The 21,368-nt window shown below is 47.2% G+C and overlaps 1 protein-coding gene and 1 pseudogene across 2 annotated transcripts in view; both read left to right on the forward strand.

Annotated features, from left to right (window-relative positions):
- The window catches only part of RYR1 (ryanodine receptor 1), a 131,919-nt gene that overhangs the window by 81,347 nt on the left and 29,204 nt on the right, over window positions 1–21,368 (forward strand). For both annotated transcript variants that reach the window (XM_003796154.3, XM_003796155.3), the window contains 14 exons: window positions 85–191; window positions 2,638–2,689; window positions 2,814–2,885; window positions 5,252–5,351; window positions 5,655–5,734; window positions 5,829–5,905; window positions 6,423–6,496; window positions 7,130–7,147; window positions 8,229–8,309; window positions 14,441–14,529; window positions 14,609–14,737; window positions 14,816–14,920; window positions 17,267–17,348; window positions 18,369–18,556. In XM_003796154.3, coding sequence (XP_003796202.1) covers window positions 85–191; window positions 2,638–2,689; window positions 2,814–2,885; window positions 5,252–5,351; window positions 5,655–5,734; window positions 5,829–5,905; window positions 6,423–6,496; window positions 7,130–7,147; window positions 8,229–8,309; window positions 14,441–14,529; window positions 14,609–14,737; window positions 14,816–14,920; window positions 17,267–17,348; window positions 18,369–18,556 — 1,254 coding nt within the window. The remainder of the gene's footprint in view (window positions 1–84; window positions 192–2,637; window positions 2,690–2,813; window positions 2,886–5,251; window positions 5,352–5,654; window positions 5,735–5,828; window positions 5,906–6,422; window positions 6,497–7,129; window positions 7,148–8,228; window positions 8,310–14,440; window positions 14,530–14,608; window positions 14,738–14,815; window positions 14,921–17,266; window positions 17,349–18,368; window positions 18,557–21,368) is intronic.
- Window positions 521–871, forward strand: LOC100963325 (annotated as a pseudogene).

Here is a 21,368-nt window from a genome sequence, read left to right on the forward strand (position 1 = left end):
AAAAAAAATTCCAACCTAGCAGTTCTATGGGGGAAGATCCAAAAGGATTCTAGAACCCTTTCCCCAGCTCCTCCCTCCCCTCAGAAAGCTGGAGAGCAGGAAGAAGAGGAAGAAGAAGTGGAGGAGAAGAAGCCAGACCCCTTGCACCAGCTGGTCCTACACTTCAGCCGCACTGCCCTGACTGAAAAGAGGTGAGGACACCACCACCACCACCCCGGGGCCTCAGAAATGTCCCCAGAGTCCTAGGAAAGAGACTCAGTATTCCGTCCCCAATCCTAGCAGACTCCCTGTACCTCAAGAGAGGCCTTCTGAGTTCTAGGGGAGCCCCACAGCTGATCTTTAAAAGTCACTTTCCTAGAGCAGGCAAGGCTGCCTGTTATGTGGGCTGCACTTCCCAGGGCATCTCATCAGAGGGGTTCATATCACAGGCAATGCTGATAGGCCTTTCCAGAAGAAAGTGTCTTGCTCAAACAAAATCAGTGTGTTATGCTTCCAGGGACGCTGTCCCGAGGCATTCAGAATGGTGCAGCGTTAGACATACTGTCATAGGCTTTCCTACAATACAGCCTCTAACTAAACCAGGCTGTACCGAACCCCTGGTAATAGAATTATTTACCTTTATACCAAGAAGGTTGGGAAAGCACCAAATTTGCATGGCATGTACCCAGGCAGATGTTGAGGGGTTCGCCTTGTGAGACCTAAAGTTCTTATGAGGTTGTCTAAAACAAAAAAACATATCAGCAGGGCCTGTGCTGGTTCCATGTGTGCTAAATGTGTTCATGACAGGATCAAGCGTGCTTTCCTTACTGAGGAGTAGAAAATTATTGTGAGAGTGTTGAAGGCACAAGCATAGCATCAGAAAGCTAAATAAGAAAACGAGGCTTTTTTGAGTAATAAAAATTAAAAGACTTAAAAAATCAGTGTGTTATAAAACATTTTTCCATATATGACAAATTTCTAACAGATGGACGTGGTGGGGGCATTTTTTCTTATCACTCAAAGGCTTCATACGGGCTAATGGCAGGCTTAGGAGTAAGAAGTATATAACAAGGATGCCCTGGCTGCTGCATTTAGCACGTGCTTGGCGTGTTTCAGTCACCGCGCTCCACACTTGACGTAGATATGCTCCCACTTAATCTTCATACCATGAGATAGATCCTATCTCAACTCTTTTTTCCAGATGAGGAAACAGAGGCACACGGATTTATTTTTGTCATATAATGTGAAGTCAGGAGCTATAGAATCCAGGACTGTTCTGTGACACACTGATATTCATTGGCAGGGACCCAGGTCCTTTCTAGCTTTTTTTGTTTTGTTTTGTTTTTTGAGACACTCTCATTTGGTCACCCTTGGTAGAGTGCCGTGGAGTCTTAGCTCATAGCAACCTTAAACTCTTGGGTTCAAGTGATCCTCTTGCCTCAGCCTCCCAAGTAGCTGGGACTACAACATCCTCCACAATGCCTGGCTATTTTTTTAGACACAGAGTCTTGCTCTGAGTCAGGCTGGTCTCAAACCTGTGAGCTCAGACAATCTACCCACCTTGGCTTCCCAAGTGCTGGACTACAGACATGAGCTACTGCACCTGGCCTATTTTTTCTGTTTTTTTGAGACAGAGTCTTACTCTGTCACCCTGGGTAGAGTGCTGTGGTGTCATAGCTCACAGCAACCTCAAACTTTTGGGCTCAAGTGATCCTCCTGCCTCAGCCACCCAAGTAGCTGGGACTACAGGTGCCCGCCACGATGGCCCAGCCTCCCTGTAGCTTTCTGCTCTGCCCTTCTTAGCCTTTGTCTTGTGGTCACAAGATGGACACTGCACTTCCAGACATCAGACATCGCAACCACATACCAGGCAAAAAGAAGGAGAAAGCCCTTCCCCCAATTTGCCTTTTTAAGCTCTTTTTACCTAAGAAGGGAAGCTTTTGCCCATGGACTTCCATACTTATCTTGTTGGCCAGAATTCTGACATCAGGCCACCAGTAGCTGCAAGGGCAACTAGGAAGTTGAGTATCCTGTTTTCTATGTGGGGGAGAGCAATGGCTTTGGAGTTAGACTATCCGAGTTGAATCCCAGAGCAAGCTGTGTGACCTCAGCCGGGGGGATCTTTGTGCCTTAATTCCCTCATCTGTAAAATAAAGCTTGTAATATACCTACCCAAGAGGATTAGGGTGAGAATTAATTTGTTAATATATTTAAAACACTTAGAACAGGGACTAAATGGTGTTAATGTAATCACTCTGTAGGCATTGGCCATTATAGAGGCGACCTAAGGAGAGGATGGTTGATCATAATTGTTAAGGGAAGCAACAGGTGGCAAGCTGGCCCTGGCAGCTCCAGCCTCCCATTGCTCCATGTTAGTATCCCTGGGGGGAAGGGAGAACCTTCACCAACAGCTCCAGCAAAACGCCCAGAATGAACTCTAGACCAGATGCCACCTCTTACCTAATATTGGGACCAAGCAGATACAAAGTACTCATTGACTCTGCCTTCCTCACATGCCACCTTGGAAGTGAAAAGACCACCCCAGCTGAACCACACAACCTGAGCATGGGAGGGTTGACTCTCCAGGGGAAACTGGAGGCTATTAAAAGATGGGGTCCTCTCTGTTGGCCCTGACTATATCCCTGCTGGCTTCCTCAGCAAACTGGACGAGGATTATCTATATATGGCCTATGCTGACATCATGGCAAAGGTAAGCCTGCCACATCCAGGGGGGTTTCCTCCCCAGCTGCAGTGCCTGTCTACTTTAAGGGTGGGGCCAGCATTGGGGTATCTCCTTTGTTCATATCATTATTTAACTGATGCCCCCTCCCCAGAGCTGCCACTTGGAGGAGGGAGGAGAGAACGCCGAGGAGGGTGAAGAAGAGGAGGCAGAGGTTTCCTTTGAGGTAGGTGGCATCAGGAGGTCCTGAGGGATGAGGGATGCAGACTTCAGTCATCTCCTATTCATTCAGCAATGGTTGGGGGACACAGCAGCAGTGACCAAGTCAGTTCACTGCGGGGACAGACACGTCAGCCAATGAGTAACAGCACAGAGCATTCACTGTGGTGATAGGGAGAGCTAAGGCTGTGGGATGGGATGGTGTGTCAATGGTGGGCACAGGCAGAGGGGTCAGGACTAAGATAGGGGAATCTCTAGGGGTATGGCAGCCCAGACAAGGTGCCTGACCCAGCATGGGGGAGGGGAAAGAATCAGGGAGGGCTTCTCAGAGGAGGAGATGTCTGAGGCTGTGGGTGGAAAAGGATTGTGCCAAAGCACAGAAGGGGGCAGGAGATCAGTGGCTCACTCCTGAACTGATTGCTTGAGCACAGGAGTTTAAGACCAGCCTGAGCAAAAGCCAAACCCTGCCTCTACAAAAAACCAGAAAATCTTGCCAGACCTTATGGCGGGCACCTGTAGTCCCAGCTACTGGGGAGGCTGAGGCAAGAGGATCAATTGAGCCCAAGAGTTTAAAGTTACTGTGAGCTATTATGACGCCATGGCACTCTACCCCAGGAAACAGAGTGAGACTCTGTTTGAGACTCTGTCTCAAAAGAAAGAAAAGAAAAGAAAAGGCTCAGTGCCTGTGGCTCAAGCAGCTAAGCCACATACACCTGAGCTGGTGGGTTCGAACCCAGCCTGGGCCCGCCAAACAACATTGATGACTGCAACAAAAAATAGCCAGGCGTTGTGGTGGGCTCCTGTAGTCCCAGCTACTTGGGAGGCGGAGGCAGAATTGGTTGAGCCCAGGAGTTGGAGGTTGCTGTGAGCTGTGATGCCATGGCACTCTACCCAGGGCAACAGCTTGAGGCTCTGCCTCAAAAAAAAAAAAAAAAGAAAGAAAGAAAAGGAAAAGGTATTCCAGATAGAGGGAAGAGAATGTGCAAAGGCCAGACAGTGAGAAACCTATTCATTCATTAAGGCAGTCAGCAAACATTTACTTAAGAGTTTTTGTTTTTTAATATTTTTTTCCTGTTGGGATCTTCTCTGGGATCTGGTGAAGACTTTCTCAGAATCATGTTTTAGGATTTTGGCTTGTAATCCCAGCTACTGGGGAGGCTGATGCAGGAGGCTCACCTGAGGCTGGGCATATGTGACCAACCTGGATGATACAGGGAGATCCTGTCTCTAAAAAAATAAAAATAAAGAGAATAATGTTTTCAAATACAGAGAATGAATTCATAGCCTAGGAAATAAGTATGAAATAGTCATCAAAATATTTAGAAAACAACTTTGTGATACAGGCAGTGCCCATAGCTCAGTGGGCAGGACATCAGCCACATACACCTAGGCTGGCGAGTTCAAACCCAGTCCGGGTCAGCTAAAACAACAAAGACAACTGCAAGAACAACAACAACAAAAAAAAAATAGTCAGATGTTGTGATGGGCACCTGTAGTCCCAGCTACTTGGGAGGCTGAGGCAAGAGAATCACTTAAGCCCAAGAGTTTGAGGTTGCTGTGAGCTGTGGAACCATGACACTCTACCAAGGGCAACAGAGTGAGACTCTGTCTCAAAAAAAAAAAAATCTATCAAATAACAAGATCTGGCAGTGGGTCCAATAGCCACTGTGTAATTGAAAAGTAGTGATGAATGCAAGTGATATTTCAAGGTATCTGTAGCAGCAATAATGTGAAACATAAAAATGTTTTTATATTTTTCATCATCCAAATTCACAGGCTGGACTCTGTCCACTGACCCTTTGGAAGGCTGTGTGCCTAGGTTAAGACATTTCCATGGCCAGCCCTGATTTGGTTTTTGGAGGGTTTTTTTGAGACAGAGTCTCACTGTCATACTTGGTAAAGTGCCGTGGTGTCATAGTTCACAGAAACCTCAAATTCTTAGGCTCAGGTGATCCTCTTGCCTCAGCCTCCCGAGTAGCTGGGACTACAGGTACCTGCCACAACACCTGGCTATTTTTAGAGACAGGGGTCTCACTCTTGCTCAGGCTGATCTGGAATTCTCCTGAGCTCAGGTGATCCACCCTCCTTAGCCTACCTCCCAGAGTGCTGGGATTACAGGCATGAGCCACAGCACCTGGCCCCCCAGCCCTGATTTGTGTGAGCTGGCTCTATGCCAGCCCTGTGCTAGGCACAGAAGACAAACCCAGCATGTGAGCCCCAGGCGATGGGGAAGGTCACAGCAGAAAGAATGATCCGCTGGATGTGGCTGCTGCAAGGAGAGCAGGGGGGAAGGAAGGCCAAGGCTGTGAGGGGAAAGGCTGGGCTGGCGAGCCTGCACTCACTTGCCCCCTTGGGTTTGCCTCTCTGCCCCAGGAGAAAGAGATGGAGAAGCAGAGGCTCCTCTACCAGCAGGCACGGCTGCACAACCGGGGGGCCGCTGAGATGGTGCTGCAGATGATCAGTGCCTGCAAAGGTGCCCCTCGCACATGCATTCAACTCCTCTAAGCCCACCCACTTGTCTTCACTCTCCCTGGCCCACCCATCCCCTTTGGACCCACGTGCCACCCCTGCAAGCCTGTGATTTGCACTCACACCCCAGCCTTTGCAAGTTCCCCTTGCACATTTGCCTGGCAGTTTCTCACTTGCCCTTCAGTCATGATCAGCCCTGTACACACACCTATTCCCTTTTCGCACATCCCCCGGAGCGGCTGTTTTCTGGTGGAATACTCTGACTCCAAACTAGGTAGACCATCTTTTGTCCCTTTCCCACTTCCAGGAGAGACAGGTGCCATGGTGTCCTCCACCCTGAAGCTGGGCATCTCCATCCTCAATGGAGGCAATGCTGAGGTGCAGCAGGTAACAGAGGTGAAGGGATTGGGAGGAGGGTAAAGAGGGCTGGGAGGTTCCTGTGTGACTCCCAGTTCCTCCTCCCCTGCTGGCCCCTCTGCAGAAAATGCTGGACTATCTGAAGGACAAGAAGGAAGTTGGCTTCTTTCAGAGTATCCAGGCACTAATGCAAACGTGCAGGTAGGTTCTAGCGCCCATCTTGTAGTTAGTCCCTATTTGGTGTGGCTGCACCCCCACTCCCACACTCCTGGTACCATTTCTGGTTCTAGTTCTGCTCTCTTGGTCCAAGAAAAGAGACCCACTCAGAGTAGCTTAAATAACGTGGAGTTTATTATAAGAATTAATGTACAACAATAAGGAAGGCAAATGTCTCTGACCTTAAGCACGATTTGTAGGTGGATTCCAGACAGTGGAGCTGGGAGGTTGTTGAGAATTCAAGGACTCAGCAGCAGGGAATCTGGTGGCTGTACTATTGCCCGCCTTTGTTCACCTCCTGCTGTCATTTGACTTTTCCTGCCCCTCTGTAGCTTTTGCTAATTGGTAGTTTTCTCATTATTTCAGCTCATGGTTCATTCTGGCCCTGCTCCCTCTTCGTTTCTGCTTCTGCTTGGTTCCAGCTTAGACATGATTGTGGCTCTCCAGCCTGCCACTCGGGCAGTCTTCACTATATCTCCGTCTTTCTCATCTTTTCCCTCAGTGTCCTGGATCTCAATGCCTTTGAGAGACAGAACAAGGCAGAGGGGCTGGGCATGGTGAACGAGGATGGAACTGGTGAGGCCCTTTCTTGGGCTTCCCTCTCCCTAGGACATCTTCTTCCTTCAGGATTCCTGCCCTCCCAACAGCCCCCTCCCCTGCCATTGCCTAGAGCTTCCCTCATCCAAGACACTCGGTCCCCAAGAGTACCCCTTACTGTGGTCCCTACTACCACCCCCCAAATCCTCTCGGGTATGGGTCTACCATGGTCCCCTGTCCTGGGAGTCATTCTATCCTGTGTTCTCTTCCCATCACCACATGGACCCCACCCTCCACATGCCCCAAGTCTTACACCCTGATTGCTGTTCTCTGATTAATGTCCCTAATCCGGGTTAATCACGTCTCCTCTTTGCTGTGTTGTGACGTGTCTAACCTTTCTACCCTAATCCTCGCCTCCTGCCTTTCCACCTCTATCTCTTCATGTCTCTCTCCCTGCCTTCTTCTTTCATTTTATCTGCTTTTATTCTCATTTCCTACTGTCTTCCTTGCTAACCCACTTCCTTCTGTCTCCTTATCATTCTGACTTTCTCTGAGTTGTTTCTCTCCCCATCTGTCTTTGTCTCTGCATACTTCACTGTGTGTGTTTGCTGTCTCTCTGTCTCTTTTTCCCTCTGCTCCTGCTTCCTACTCCCATCCTGTTGGCTGCCCCAGTCATCAATCGCCAGAACGGTAATTCCCCAGCCCACCCCCTTGCTGTTCTGCTGCCACCCACCCCTCCTAACTCCCCCTCTGCCCTCCACCTGGATGCTGAGGATCTGGGCTGTTCGAGGAAGGACCCTTTGTGGGTGTGCCATAGCAGTGGAAAGTCTTGAGATCAGGAGTCCAGGCCCAAGATTTGGGTCCCCAATTAGCCACTGACACACATGGGACTGTAAACAAGTCTCTGACCTTCCCTAAGCCTCAGTTTCCCCATGTGTGAAATAGAAGCTAGATAAGATGGCAGAGATCTCTTTCCAGCTGGATACTTTTGAACTTCCAGACCCAGATTCACAGTCCCAGTATGGGGTGACCCCTATTCCCACCTCCTCTGCTCTCTGCACCTCACCCCAGATTAGTTGGCCTATCCAGCAACCAGATTGGTTGCCTCTAACATCCAGTCTGGTTGGTGTGCGTGCCACCTTTGCCCCTGCTCTGGTTGGCCCATTCACTGTCTAGCCTCCTCCCCTACAACCCACCCTGATTGGCTTCTTTCAGATGCCCACTCTGATTGGCTCATGTTTACCCGCCTCCCTTCTGCTTCTCCTGGATTAGCTGCTTTCAAAGCATCTGGGCCAATTGGCCAGCTTTCAGTCCCTATCTCTTATCCCTTCTGGATACACCCCTGCTCAGAGCCTTTGTGTGAATTTGACCCCACTCCCCATAATCCATTAACCCCCCGCAGCCTGGAGGGGGGCTGAGGGTGATATCAGCTGCCTGAATGTCTGCGGGGTTAGCAGACACTCCCTGATGTCGCACAAGTGGCGACATCAGAGAGACACTGATGTTGTGGAACAACACTTGAGGTCCCAGCTTCATGACCCAGGGCCCCTCAAGTTTCTGTCTGCTGATGTCCTGGATTCTGAGGTTGGAGCCCCCTGGTGTCATGGATATCAGTGACTCTCATAGTGTCTTTGAAGTGGTGGCTGCTCCTCCCAGCACCCTCATGCTTTGGGCATACCATGCGTGTGCAGTGTGCATGGGCTGTGTGCATACACGTGCTGTGCCTCAGCACCTGACACCTCCTGGGCCTTGTCCCCTCCCTTCCACCCAGGAGAGAAGGTCATGGCAGATGATGAATTCACACAAGACCTGTTTCGATTCCTGCAATTACTCTGCGAGGGCCACAATAATGGTGAGGAGGAAGGGGAGAGGGGCGAGAGGTCAGGTTTGAGGTGGGTCTGGAAGGGTTGCCTGAGTTAGCTTCCAACGCCCCTCCTCCCTTATGTAATGATGTCCTGGCCAGCCATCCAGGTCTGGTCTTTGACTCTGTTGTCCTTTATCCTTCTTCCGAAATCCCTTTGGAATTCCTGGAATCTAGCCCCTTTTAACTCCTCTGGCCAGTTCAATTTCCCAAAAGCAATCTGCCAACAACTAATTTGGCCCAAAATCAGTTTGCCCAAATGGGCAATTTGTCACACATCATTTTCCCACAGGCATTTTGTAGCAGCTGCCAAAGTTCAGGACATGTGGTGGATTTCCGTACTTTGGATCTTTAGAGGAAAATAATGCCTGGCGTTTTTACACAAATCAATTAGAATCACTCACTTATTCTGCTCATATGTAGTAAAACACTTTGCCAGGAGGAAGGCCTACAAATTCTTTCTTAAGCAAGAGTTTTCACAACTTTTATTCTAGTTCAGCCAATTTAACAAGATTGAAGATGACACAGCAAATTAAACGAATGGCTGATGAGAAAATACAGCCTCATGTGGCAGAGTTTGCAACATTAAAGAGTCAAGATTCTGTACAACAAACACTCTACCCAATGCCATTTCCTATAACAAACGTGTACTGTCTCAAGTTTGTGGTTATAACCCTTAGCGATACTTATGAAACCACAGACTACCGGGAAATTAACTTTCGTGACAAGAATCAGAGCAATTAGAAATCTAACTTCCATAACCTTCACTTCACTTGGCTAGTGCTGTTTAAGACAACTGATTTATAAATATTTTTAATCTTCACTCTTTTATTTTCAACAAAGAATAAAGTATGATCCATCCTCTGGGATTTTTAAAAGTTCTTTGTCCACAACTAGTTTTTCCTCAAGGTTTATTATTTGGTGCCATGTGACTAAAATTTTCATTCTTTTTTTTTTTTATTGGTAGAGTGCTGTGGCATCACAGCTCACAGCAACCTCCAATTCATGGGCTTAAGCAATTCTCTTGCCTCAGCCTCCCAAGTAGCTGGGACTATAGGCACCCATCACAACATCTGGCTATTTTTTGGTTGTAGTTGTCATTGTTGGTTGGCAGGCCCGGGCTGAATTCAAACCAGCCAGCTCTGGTGTATGTGGCTGGCACCTTAGCCACTTGAGCTACAGGCATTGAGCCATAAAATTTTCATTCTTCAGTTTTAACTAAGGTGGAATCAGACTTTTTGAAAATGAAAATGTTCTTTTCTTTTTTGAGACAGTCTCACTTTGTCATCCTTGGTAGACTGCTGCGGCGTCATAGCTCACAGCAACCTCAAACTCTTGGGCTCAAGCGATTCTCTTGCCTCAGCCTCCTGAGTAACTGGGACTATTGGCACCTGCCACAACACCCATCTGTTTTTTAGAGAAGGGGTCTAGCACTTGCTCAAGCTGGTCTCAAACCCATGAGCTCAGGCAATCCACCCCCTCAGCCTCCCAGAGCACTAGGATTCCAGGCAGGAGCCACTACACCCGGCCCTGAGAATGTTCTTATAGGTGGGATTTCTCTCCCCCAGTCCTCTGCCTAATTCATGGATTTACAACCTAGTCCTCTGCCTAAATCCATGGATTACTCCCCTAATCAAATAAAGATTTGAAATAGTTTTCAAATCTCTGAAGCTTTGCATGTCTTGAGTATTCAGTGCCATTTAAAGCAGACAAAAGGTTTGTCTCTTCCATATTTGCACATGTCTATGACAGTGTTCTCCGTTGGCAGGATTTTATAGGAGAATTAATAATTTAAACATATAGTCCAGCTGAGGGAGGTGGCTCATGACTGTAATCCTAGCACTCTGGGAAGCAGAGGCTGGTGGATTGCTTGAGCTCAAGAGTTTGAGACCAGCCTGAGCAAGATCAAGACTCTGTCTCTAAAAACAGCCAGGTGCTGTGGCAGGCACCTGTAGTCCCAGCTACTTGGGAGCCTGAGGCAAGAGGATTGCTTATACCCAAGCGTTTGAGGTTGCTGTGAGCTATAATGCCATGGCACCCTACCGAGGGTGACAAAATGAGACTCTGTCTCAAAAAAACAAACAGAACCAAACCATATAGTCCAACTTAAATCAAATAAATAAAGGAATTAGAAAGGAGTTATTGATGGGAAATAGTGTACATTGACTTATAAAATCTTGAATATTGGAGTATGTTCTTTGTCTATATTATGAAGCCAGGAAAATGGGCTTTTTGTTGAGCTATCCTGATACAGAAATTGTGAAGTAACTCTAGGGAAGTCAGGTGGCAAGTAAAACTTTGGGGAGGAGGGAACTTTCCAGGGCTGTTAAAACCACCCCATGCGACATGGCATAGCTATAAACATTAAAAGGACTTAATGAACTAAAACCCATTTTTGTTGCACTGATAATTTGATTAGATTATCATTTGGCAAATGGGTCTACAGAGGCAGTTCTCAAACTCAGTATCACAAGGAGGTGTTAAAATACAGACTTCTGGGCCCCATCCCAGAATTTCAGATTTAGCAGTTCTGGGGTGTAGCCCAGGAATTTGCATTTCTAACAGGTTCCCAGGAGCTGCAAAGATTTGGAGACTATACTTTGAGAACCACCTCAACACTCTCTTTAAGGCCCTTTAAAAACAGCTAACGTTTCTTGAGTACTTACATACCAGATGCTGACCTCAATTTCTTTATGTATGCTAAAGTGTTAACACCTCACAACAGCTCTATAAAGTGGGGTCTGTTGTGACCCCCACCCCAATGTGGGCTGTGCCTTAATTCCAATAGTCTGTGCTACACAGAGAAGTTTGCTAACTTGCCCAAAGTCAAGCAGCTGAGAATTTGTGTGGCCAACTGCTGTGCATCGTTCAAATCTCAGCTTTTTGAGTAGTGTCCTCTTCCAGGGAGCCCTCCTTCACCACCAAGGCTGGGTCAGGCATCCCCTGTAGATGTCTCCAGCCCCCTGGCCTTCTCCCATCACAACCCTGATCATTTTGCCCAGTATCCCTGCCGCCACCACCCCTGTTACCCAAGAACATTGTTTGTCATTATCATTATCATCTTCCATCATTACTCTAGAACTTCTCTGCCATGTACTAGAGAGAATGGACTAATGAACTCCCAAGTGCCCATCACTCAGCTTCAACACTATTCTGCCATATAACAATGTTTTTCAATTAGTGGGAACAAACCCATCAGAGATTTGTGATAGTTTAACATAGAGGTTCTCATCCTAATTCTATTAATACATTGCCATGGCTGGGAGCTTGAAAACATACTGAAGCCCAGGTTCTAATTTTATTGATCTGGGATAGGGCCTGAGAATTTGGGATTTAGAAAAACCTCCTGGTGATTGTTTTTCTTTATTTAATTTAATTTATTTATTTATTATTTTTTAGAGACAGAGTCTCACTTTGTCACCCTCGGTAGAGTGCCATGCATCACAGCTCACAGCAACCTCCAGCTCTTGGGCTTAGGCGATACTCTTGCCTCAGCCTCCCGAGTAGCTGGGACTACAGGCGCCCGCCACAATGCCCAGCTATTTTTTGTTGTAGTTTGGCTGGGGCTGGGTTTGAACTCACCACCCTCGGTATATGGGGCCAGTGTCCTCCTCCCAAGTAGCTGGGACTACAGGCGCCCGCCACAATGCCTGGCCATTTTTTGGTTGCAGCCGTCATTGTTGTTTGGCGGGCCCAGGCTGGATTCGAACCTGCCACCTTAGGTGTATGTGGCTGGCACCTTAGCCACTTGAGCCACAGGCGCTGAGCCTTCCTTTTTTTTTTTTAAGAGAGAGAGTCTAGAGTGCCGTGGCAACAGCCTACCTCACAGCAACCTCAAATTCCTGGGTTCAAGTGATCTTCCTGCCTCAGCCTCCTGAGTAGCTGGGATTATAGGTGCCAACCACAACCCCCAGCTAACTTTTTCTATTTTTTTTTGTTTTGAGACAGAGTCTCAAGCTGTCATCCTCGATAGAGTACCATGGCATCACAGCTCACAGCAACCTCCAACTCTTAGGCTTAAGCAATTCTCTTGCGTCAGCCTCCCAAGTGGCTGGGACTACAGGTGCTTTCTACAACACCTGGCTATATTTTGGTTGTAGTTGTCGTTATTGTTTGGCAGGCCCAGACTGGATTCGAACCTGCCAGCTCTGGTGTATGTGGCTGGGGCCCTAGCCACTTGAGCTATAGGTGCCGAGCCAGCTCTTTCTATTTTAGTAAAGATGGGGTCTACTCTTGCTCAGGCTGGTCTCAAACTCTTGAGCTCAAGGGATACTCCTGCCTCAGCATCCCAGAGTGCTAGGACTACAGATGTGAGCCACTGCACCAGCCCCTTCCTGGTGATTCTAATGTACAGCCAAGATTGAGAGGTAGAGAACTACAAATGTAGTGGGCTGTGATAAGAATTCTTTTGTAGTTAACTAGAATAGTATAGGACAGAAAATACCAGAATGCATGGCACATTGTAAGGATATGTGAAACTTCTGTTTGGGGTATATGTAGATATAACTTCAGATTGAACACAGGTACCGGGTCTCAACGTGAAATGGATTTCCTACCATAGATTGCAGTCTTAAAAGATTGAAAAATTAATACACAAGAATATAAACTCCACAGCTGGCATGGTGGCTCTAGCCTGTAATCCTAGCACTCTGGAAGGCCCAGGCAGGTGGATTGCCTGAGCTCAGGAGTTCAAGACCAACCTGAACAAGAGTGAGACCCCATCTCTACTAAAAATAGAAAAAAACTAGCCAGGCATGGTAACACATGCCTGTAATCCCAGCTACTTGGGAGGCTGAGGCAAGGGGATCACTGGAGCCCAAGAGTTTGAGGATGCTGTGAGCTATGATGACAGCACTCTATCCATGGTGACAGAGTGAGACTCTGTCTCAAAGAAAGAAAGGAAAGGAAAGGAAAGGAAAGAGAAATTAGCCAAGCCTAGAACAGTGCCTGGCACATAATGAGCACTCAACAAATTTGTTGTACCAAAAAATAGTGACTACCTTCATCTTCTGTTAGTATACAGTCAATAAAAATATGTTGAATTTTAAAAAGTTGAATAAATAAATAAATGTCCAATCCTTATCTTCCATGGCATTTATTTAGGAGGTACTCAATAAATATGCATTGAATAAATGAATGAATAAATGATCACTCTTCCATCTTCCCCAGCACTTAGTAGCCCTTCAGTGAAATTTTCTGGAAAAAATAGAGGCCTGGGCTCGGCACCTATGGCTCAAGTGGCTAAGGCACCAGCCACATACACCTAAGGTGGCAGGTTCAAATCCAGCCCAGGCCCGCCAAACAATGATGGCTCCAACCAAAAAATAGCCAGGCGTTGTGGCGGGTGCCTGTGGTCCCAGCTACTTGGGAGGCTGAGGCAGGAGACTCGCTTGAGCCCAGGAGTTGGATCCTGCTGTGAGCTGTGATGCCACCACAGCACTCTACCCAAGGGGACAGCTTGAGGCTCTGTCTCAAAAAAAAAAAAAATAGAGGCCTGAATCTCTATTTCCTCCTGCTACATGGTAGGTGCTCAATTACTATTTGTTGGATAAAGGCTGGATATAGTGGCTCACAATTGTAGTCCCAGCCCTTTGGAAGGCTGAGGTAGAAGGATGATTTGACACCTGGAGTTCAAGACCAGCCTGAACAGCACAGTGAGACCTCATTGTTAGAAAAAAATTAAAAAATAAATAGCAGGTATGGTGGCACACACCTGTAGTCCCACCTACTTGGAAGGCTGAGGTGGAAGGATTGCTTGAGCCCAGGATTTCAAGGCTGCAGTGAGCTCTGATTATGCCACTGCACTCCAGCCTGGGCAATAGAGTCAGACCCTGCCTCTAAAAGAAAAACAAAACAAAATATTTGTTGGGGAAAAAAAATGAATGAATAAATGACTGATCCACACCAAATCTGGGATGTGGTAGGCCCTTGATAATAATATTTTAAGATAAATGAATAAATGATCATAGAAACTTAATACTTATTAAGTAAATTAATGTTGCTATGCCTTCTGGCATACAATAAGCACTCAATAAATATGTATTTCATAAATGAATAAGTTACCAATTGTTCATCTGTCTTAGCACATGGTAGATGTTCAATGAATCTTTTCATCTCCCTAGATTTCCAAAACTATCTTCGGACACAGACAGGGAACACGACCACTATTAACATCATCATTTGCACAGTGGACTACCTTCTGCGGTTGCAGGTAAGGATACGAGACCATTCAGGTGTGCCCTGGAATAGAGACTGTAGGTACAGCCTCTCTCACCTTAACTGCCCCTCAGGAATCCATCAGCGACTTTTACTGGTACTACTCGGGCAAGGATGTTATTGAAGAACAAGGCAAGAGGAACTTCTCCAAAGCCATGTCCGTGGCTAAGCAGGTGTTCAACAGTCTCACGGAGTATATCCAGGTAGGGCTCACTCTCTGGGACAGGGCAGTCCTTAATCCAGTGCTCAGCATGGTGCTCAGGCAACCCTCTGTCCTCCAGGGCCCCTGCACCGGGAACCAGCAGAGCCTGGCTCACAGCCGCCTCTGGGACGCAGTGGTGGGATTCCTGCACGTGTTTGCCCACATGATGATGAAGCTTGCTCAGGTTCCAGCCCTTGTCTTGTTCATCCATCTGCTTCTGGGCATCCCTCAAGTGGTCCATTTTCATGTCTTGGCTCACCCAAGTGCTCCCAGCATGTTCCAGAATGGTTCCCTGCCCATGGCCAAATCCATCTTCCTTCTGGATTGGCTGTCTACAAGACCCAGCCTCCTCCTCTGCCTCCAACAGCGGGAGAGATTCCACTGGTGGCCATGTTGGCCCTGCTCCTCTGGCCAAAGTTCCTCAATGATTGGTTGCATTTTTCTGATAAAGTCATCTCCAATGTGCACAGCCCTTGGGGTAGAATGGGGGCAGGCTTCTAGATTAGGGCCTGGGGCTGAGGAAGTGTTTTGCTTCTTTATCTTGCCTGCGGCAGATGACACCCATCCCAGCCATCCATGATGTAAGGTCCCTATCCAGCCCCATGACCCATCTCTAGAATCCCTGTGTTCCTCTTTTCCCCAACCCTTTGCAGCCTTGTCAGTGTGTCACAAATGCTTACTCCATTTACTTTGCTTCCATCTGTTAAACATATTCAAAACTGCCAAATACTCTTGGGCAGGTTGTGTACTTCACAAGAACACAACCTCTGAGGGGTCCCCATCCCAGACATCATACATACATTGGCGTGTTTATTACAGCATTTCCCCAGCAGATGGCAGTAAAAGATGCTGTATAATTTCCCAACAGGTAGCGTGTTAAGGAAGGGAAGTCTTTTTTTAATGTACCCAGAGGTGCCACAGGCAGAAACCCTGACTGGTGTCGCCTGATTTTTTGAAAGGAGTTCGTCAGTGTAGACCTCCAAATCCTGCAGTGTTAACTCGTCTAGGTCTAGGTTGTAAAGGCTAAAACTCGAATACAACGTGGTGGCTTAAGGAAAAAGAATAATTTTAGAGTGGCGTCAGCAGAAACGTCTTTCTCCTCTTTGGCTTCATTCTCGAGAGGCTGTCCCAGTGGGCTGGAAAAACAATGCCTCAGGTTTCCCATGGGTTGGAAACAAGGGTATGGCAGGTTTACCATCCAAGGGGAGAGAACTTCCAAGGAAAGACCTGAGACGCTCTCTCATTGGACTGTGGGGTCACATGCCTATCCCTGAACCAATCACCGTAACCTTGGGAAAGAAAGCTCTGATTGGCCAGATCTGTCTTATACAGGTAGACCAGGAGGTAGGATTAGCACCGGATGTTCTGAGAGAAGGATTAGGGGCACCCTAGTTTAAAGTCCAGGCATTGTTAAGATAAAAGGGAAACTGAATTATGGGCAGACATAAACCACAGGAATCCACCCATCCTAGAATCTTGAGATCCTAGAATGTTGGAACCAGAATGCAGAGTTTTGGAACTTTGTAAATAAGTTAGGATTGCAATCAATAACTTAAAACTAGCGTTGAGGTAGAGGGAGGCTCTGCTCTCTCCATTTTAATGGTAGAACCATATGAAGTTAACAATATGTAGATTGGGGCGGCACCTGTGGCTCAGTGAGCAGGGCGTCGGCCCCATATACTGAGGGTGGCTGGTTTGAACCCGGCCCTGGCCAAACTGCAACAACAACAAACAGCTAGGCGTTATGGCAGGCGCCTATAGTCCCAGCTACTCGGGAAGCTGAGGCAAGAGAATCACTGAAGCCCAAGAGCCGGAGGTTGCTGTGAGCTGTGACTTCACAGCACTCTACTACCAAGGGCAACAAAGTGAGACTCTGTCTCTTAAAAAAAAAAAAAAATTGGTAGGTCAAAAATAATTATATATTGGCAATTTTATGTGACTCAGCATAACACAAATAGGGACCATGAGACAGAACTTTGTATTGATAGTTTCTGTGGTTACAACACAAGCATTGTGGCAGATGAGGCAACCTACCCCTATGTTGCCCCCCCCACCAGAAGGCACACAACTGTCTCCTCCAGCCTTGCCCCTAAACCCAGAGTCCCACTTTTGCCATTACACATTATATTCAACATATATATGTCAAGCATCTACCCTAGGCCAGACACAGTGCTGGCTCTCATCCCTTCCCAGATCTGGGTCACTGTCCCCAGTGTCTCCATCTGTCTCTGTCCCAAATGCCTGCCCTCCCAGCCTCCCAGTCCTCTTTGTCTGCCAGCCCCTTGCCCTTACACATCACCTGTTGGGCCCTTTCCCCAAGTGCCAACCCCATCCCCACAATCTTGTCTCTCTGCCCCCTCCCCTGCTTCCGAGGAACATGTCTGGACTCGGGTCCCCTCGGAGGTAAGAAGGGGAAAAAAGGAGGTCTTAGTCCCTCCTTGGTAGGTGAGGAGGGACAGAAGCAGCTGGAGGTGGGGGAGGTGTCTCTATAGAGACCAGCCCTCACATGGGTGGGATGTGGGATCTCTAGGACTCAAGCCAGATTGAGCTGTTGAAGGAGCTGCTGGATCTACAGAAGGACATGGTGGTGATGTTGCTGTCACTACTAGAAGGTAAACACCCAGAGGATCTGGATGGGGAACAGTGTGAAAGCTCAGACCAGCCAGAGAATGGTCCTCTGGGACCCAGGAGACCCTAACCCTCAGCCCCATCTGAAATCATGTCAGGGTCAATGGATTGAAGAAGTCATTGTAATAACAAGCTCAACAAACACTTTGTGCCAGATCTTGACTGTACATAATTAACGTATTGACTCCCCAGAGAAATCTTAGTAAGTGTGTGGCAGTACAGTGATTCCTTTAACCAAACCCCTACCAATGGACAGTCCAGTGTTCCTTTTAAGTATTTTTCTATTACAATGTTACAATGGGTAATACTCCTACAATGTTTCTCTCTCTTTCTTTCTTTCTTTCTTTCTTTCTTTCTTTCTTTCTTTCTTTCTTTCTTTTTTTTTTCTGATAACTAATCATTAGCTTTTAAAAATCAGGTTAGGCCAGGCGAGGTGGCTCATGTCTATAATCCTAGCACTCTAGGAGGCAGAGGCAGGAAGATTGGCAGAGCTCAGGAGTTTGAGACTGAGCAAGAGTGAGACCCTGTCTTTACTAAGAATAGAAAAATTAGCTGGGCATGGTGGTGGACATGGTGGCATGCACCTGTAGTTTTAGATATATAAACTGAGGTCATGTGGCACTGGGTTCAAATTCTCCCCTTCCCTTACTGATTATGTAACCTTGAGTGTATGACCTTGCCTGAGTCTCTGTAAAAACTGTTAGTAACACACTTCCCTTACAAGGTTGTCACAAGATCATGCCAACTTGGCATGGCGTCTGGTATCTACTGTCAGCCTGTGCCACTGTTGTCTTTATTGGTGGTTTCCCACAGCTAGTAGGGGAGATGGATAAAGGAAGGGTCAGCCAGGTTCACATGGGGTGGTGACACAGATAAGGAAGTGACCCTTTGAGGGGAGGCTTAGGCTGGCCTAGGAAGCTTCCACCAGCTGGCAAGAGAGGAAAGCCCAGGGGGGCTTCAGAGAGGAGGGTCTGCGGGCCACACTGACCTGGGACTGCCCACAGGGAACGTGGTGAACGGCATGATTGCCCGGCAGATGGTGGACATGCTCGTGGAATCCTCATCCAATGTGGAGATGATCCTCAAGTTCTTTGACATGTTCCTGAAACTCAAGGACATCGTGGGGTCTGAGGCATTCCAGGACTACGTCACTGATCCCCGTGGGCTCATCTCCAAGAAGGACTTCCAGAAGGTGGGTACTGGACAGTGGATAAGCCCAGAACATTGTGGGAGGGCTGCCAATTGACAGCCATGCCCTTCCTGGCTGCCTGCCTTGGGCAAGAGACATCTTTATGAGTCTTCATCTCCTTCTCTGTAAAATGGAGATAAAATCACTCGGCACCCATAGCACAGTAGTTATGGCACCAGCCACATGGACCAAGGCTGGCAGGTTCAAACCTGGCCTGGGCCAGCTAAACAACAATGACAACTACAACAAAAAAATAGCTTAGTGTTGTGGCTTGTTAAATTTTCACTTGTTGAGGAAATTTTTTTGTTTGTCATGGCTCCAACTAGGACCAAGGATTACATTTAGGAATTTTTTTTTTTTTTTGCATTTTTTGGCCGGGGCTGGGTTTGAACCTGCCACCTCTGGCATATGGGGCTGGTGCCCTACTCCTTTGAGCCACAGGCACAGCCCTATGTTTAGGGATTAGTCTATTTTCCTCCTTCACCCTAGAACTATTCCTAGGCCTTCCTTATCTTTAGTCATCTTGATATTTTTGAAGAATAGAGGCCAGCTGTTTTGCAGACTGCCCCCCAGTGCAGGTTTGTCTGACTTTTCCTCATGATTAGATTTGGGTCACACATCTTTGGCTGGAATACAGCAATGATGCATCCTAGGTGCACCAGATCAGGAAGCACACGATGTTGTTTCTTCCCACTCCTGATGCTAACATGGATAATTTTTTTTTTTTTTGAGTGATACTTTGTCATCCTGGGCAGAGTGCTATGGCATCATAGCTCATAGCAACTTCAAACTTTTAGACTTGAGCGATCCTCTTGCCTCCGCCTCCCAAGTAGCTGGCACTACCAGCATGTGCCACTATGCTCAGCTCATTTTTCTATTTTTAGTAGAAACGGGATCTCATTCTTGCTCAGGCTGGTCTCGAACTCCTGAACTCAATGGATCACCCTCTTCGGCCTCCCAGAGTGCTGAGATTAGTGTGAGCCACCGAGCCTGGCCTAACATGAATGATTGGTTAAGGTGATGTTTACCAGGCTCTCCTGGTACCAATCTTGTCAATACGAATCTTGGGGGGACATACTTAGAGACTGTAAATGTCCACTCACTCTAAGGTTAGCATCCACCAATGAGTCTCCCCTGAAACAGGTATCACTAAGGTAGTTGGCAAATGGTGGTTTTCTAATTTCACCATATCCTTTCCCTTTACTAGACACTCTTCTCCTGTGGGGAAGAGTTTTCCTTCTGCCCCATTTCTTTACTCCTCCATCCATTTATTTCTATCGTGTGGACTTGTGCTTTCTTATTTCATTCCATGGGTTGCAGTCATCATGGGCCATCAGCATTTAAGTAAGCTCAGAGTCCCCTGAGCTTCCTCATACCTTCCTGTCATCCTCAGAGCCTCCTGTATCTCTCCCTGCTTCTCAGCCATGCTTCTCAAGAGCCATCTGCACTACCACTCCTCTCACCTCTCTCGCCTTTCCCTTGCCTTCTCTGATTCAGGGCTTGTTGGCTTCTCTCCCTGCACGACTCCAACCAAGAGCATCAGTAACTTCTTTGGCTCTGACTTGTCATCTTGGCATAATTTGCCACAGCTGACCATTTCTTCCCTGTCTTCTACCCCAAGGGGCATTGCCTGCCTCCCTGAGCCTCACTGTCTTGGGACATCCCTCCTCCCTGCCTCCCCAGCCAGTCCCTCCTAGCCTTAAATGTCACTGCACTTGAGCCCTCCGTCTTCATGAAAAAAACATAATCTCAGTCTGTGCTAGATCCTGTGTATAAATGAATTAGCTCATTTAATCCTTACAGCAGCCCTCTGTGGTAAGAATTGTTTTAATTCCCATTGTATAGACATGGAAACTGAGGCACAGGGAGGTGAAACTGACCCCTCTCAAGATCATCCAAATAATAATTGACAAAGCTGGGATCTGAATGCAGGCAGTCTGGCCCCAGAGTACACTGCCTCCAGATTTATCTGTTACTCTAGTCTAACAGGTAGTGAACACTTCCTGAGTGCTGAGGCCTGCTTGGGAGTCACCGCCCTACTCTTGAGATGTAGGGAGAGTCTCCAAGGGCTGCAAGAGAGGCTGAGAGCTCCATGCTGGAGTGAAAGTACACATCATTCATAATTTTTGTGAGCAAGGATCTCTCCTGACTGGGGTGGCATTGATCTATCTCAAGGTTTGCTGTGATGTACACAACATTTTACAACTCCATAGTTGCACAGAGTTACAATCTGGAACTTGAAAACTTGCATTTGTTTTATGTTTTCAATACACAACCCGTTCATGTGATTTGTTTTTGTTCTGAGACTGTTTCACTCTGTAGCTGTGGTGTCAGCCTAGCTCACAGCAACCTCAAACTCCTGGGTTCCAGTGATTCTCCTACTTTGCCCTCCCAAGTAGCTGGAACTATAGGAGTGCACCACCACACCTAGCTAACTTTTACTTTTTTTTTTTGTAGAGATAGGGTCTCCTGCTTGCTTCAGCTAGTCTTGAACTCCTAGGTTCAAGCAATCCTACTACTTGTCTTCCCAATAGTTAAGACTATAGGCACCCACAACAACAATCAGCTATTTTTTTTCTATTTTTAGTAGAGATGGCTAGGATTACAGGCATGAGCTACTGCACCTGGCCATTCATGTAATTTTAAAACCCAAAATATAATAAGCTATGAAGTGGGAAGTCTCCCTCCTACCCCTTCCCATCTACCCTTTCCTTACCTCCACCACTGGCATCCTCAGATTGGTTTCTTTCATATCTTTCCATCGTGCTTTAATGCAAATATAGACAGTCTTTATTTATTTACTTTTTTTTTTTTT

The sequence above is a fragment of the Otolemur garnettii genome, unplaced genomic scaffold, assembly GCF_000181295.1.
Source record: "Otolemur garnettii isolate 467f Iridium unplaced genomic scaffold, OtoGar3 scaffold00100, whole genome shotgun sequence".
Lineage (NCBI taxonomy): Eukaryota > Metazoa > Chordata > Mammalia > Primates > Galagidae > Otolemur > Otolemur garnettii.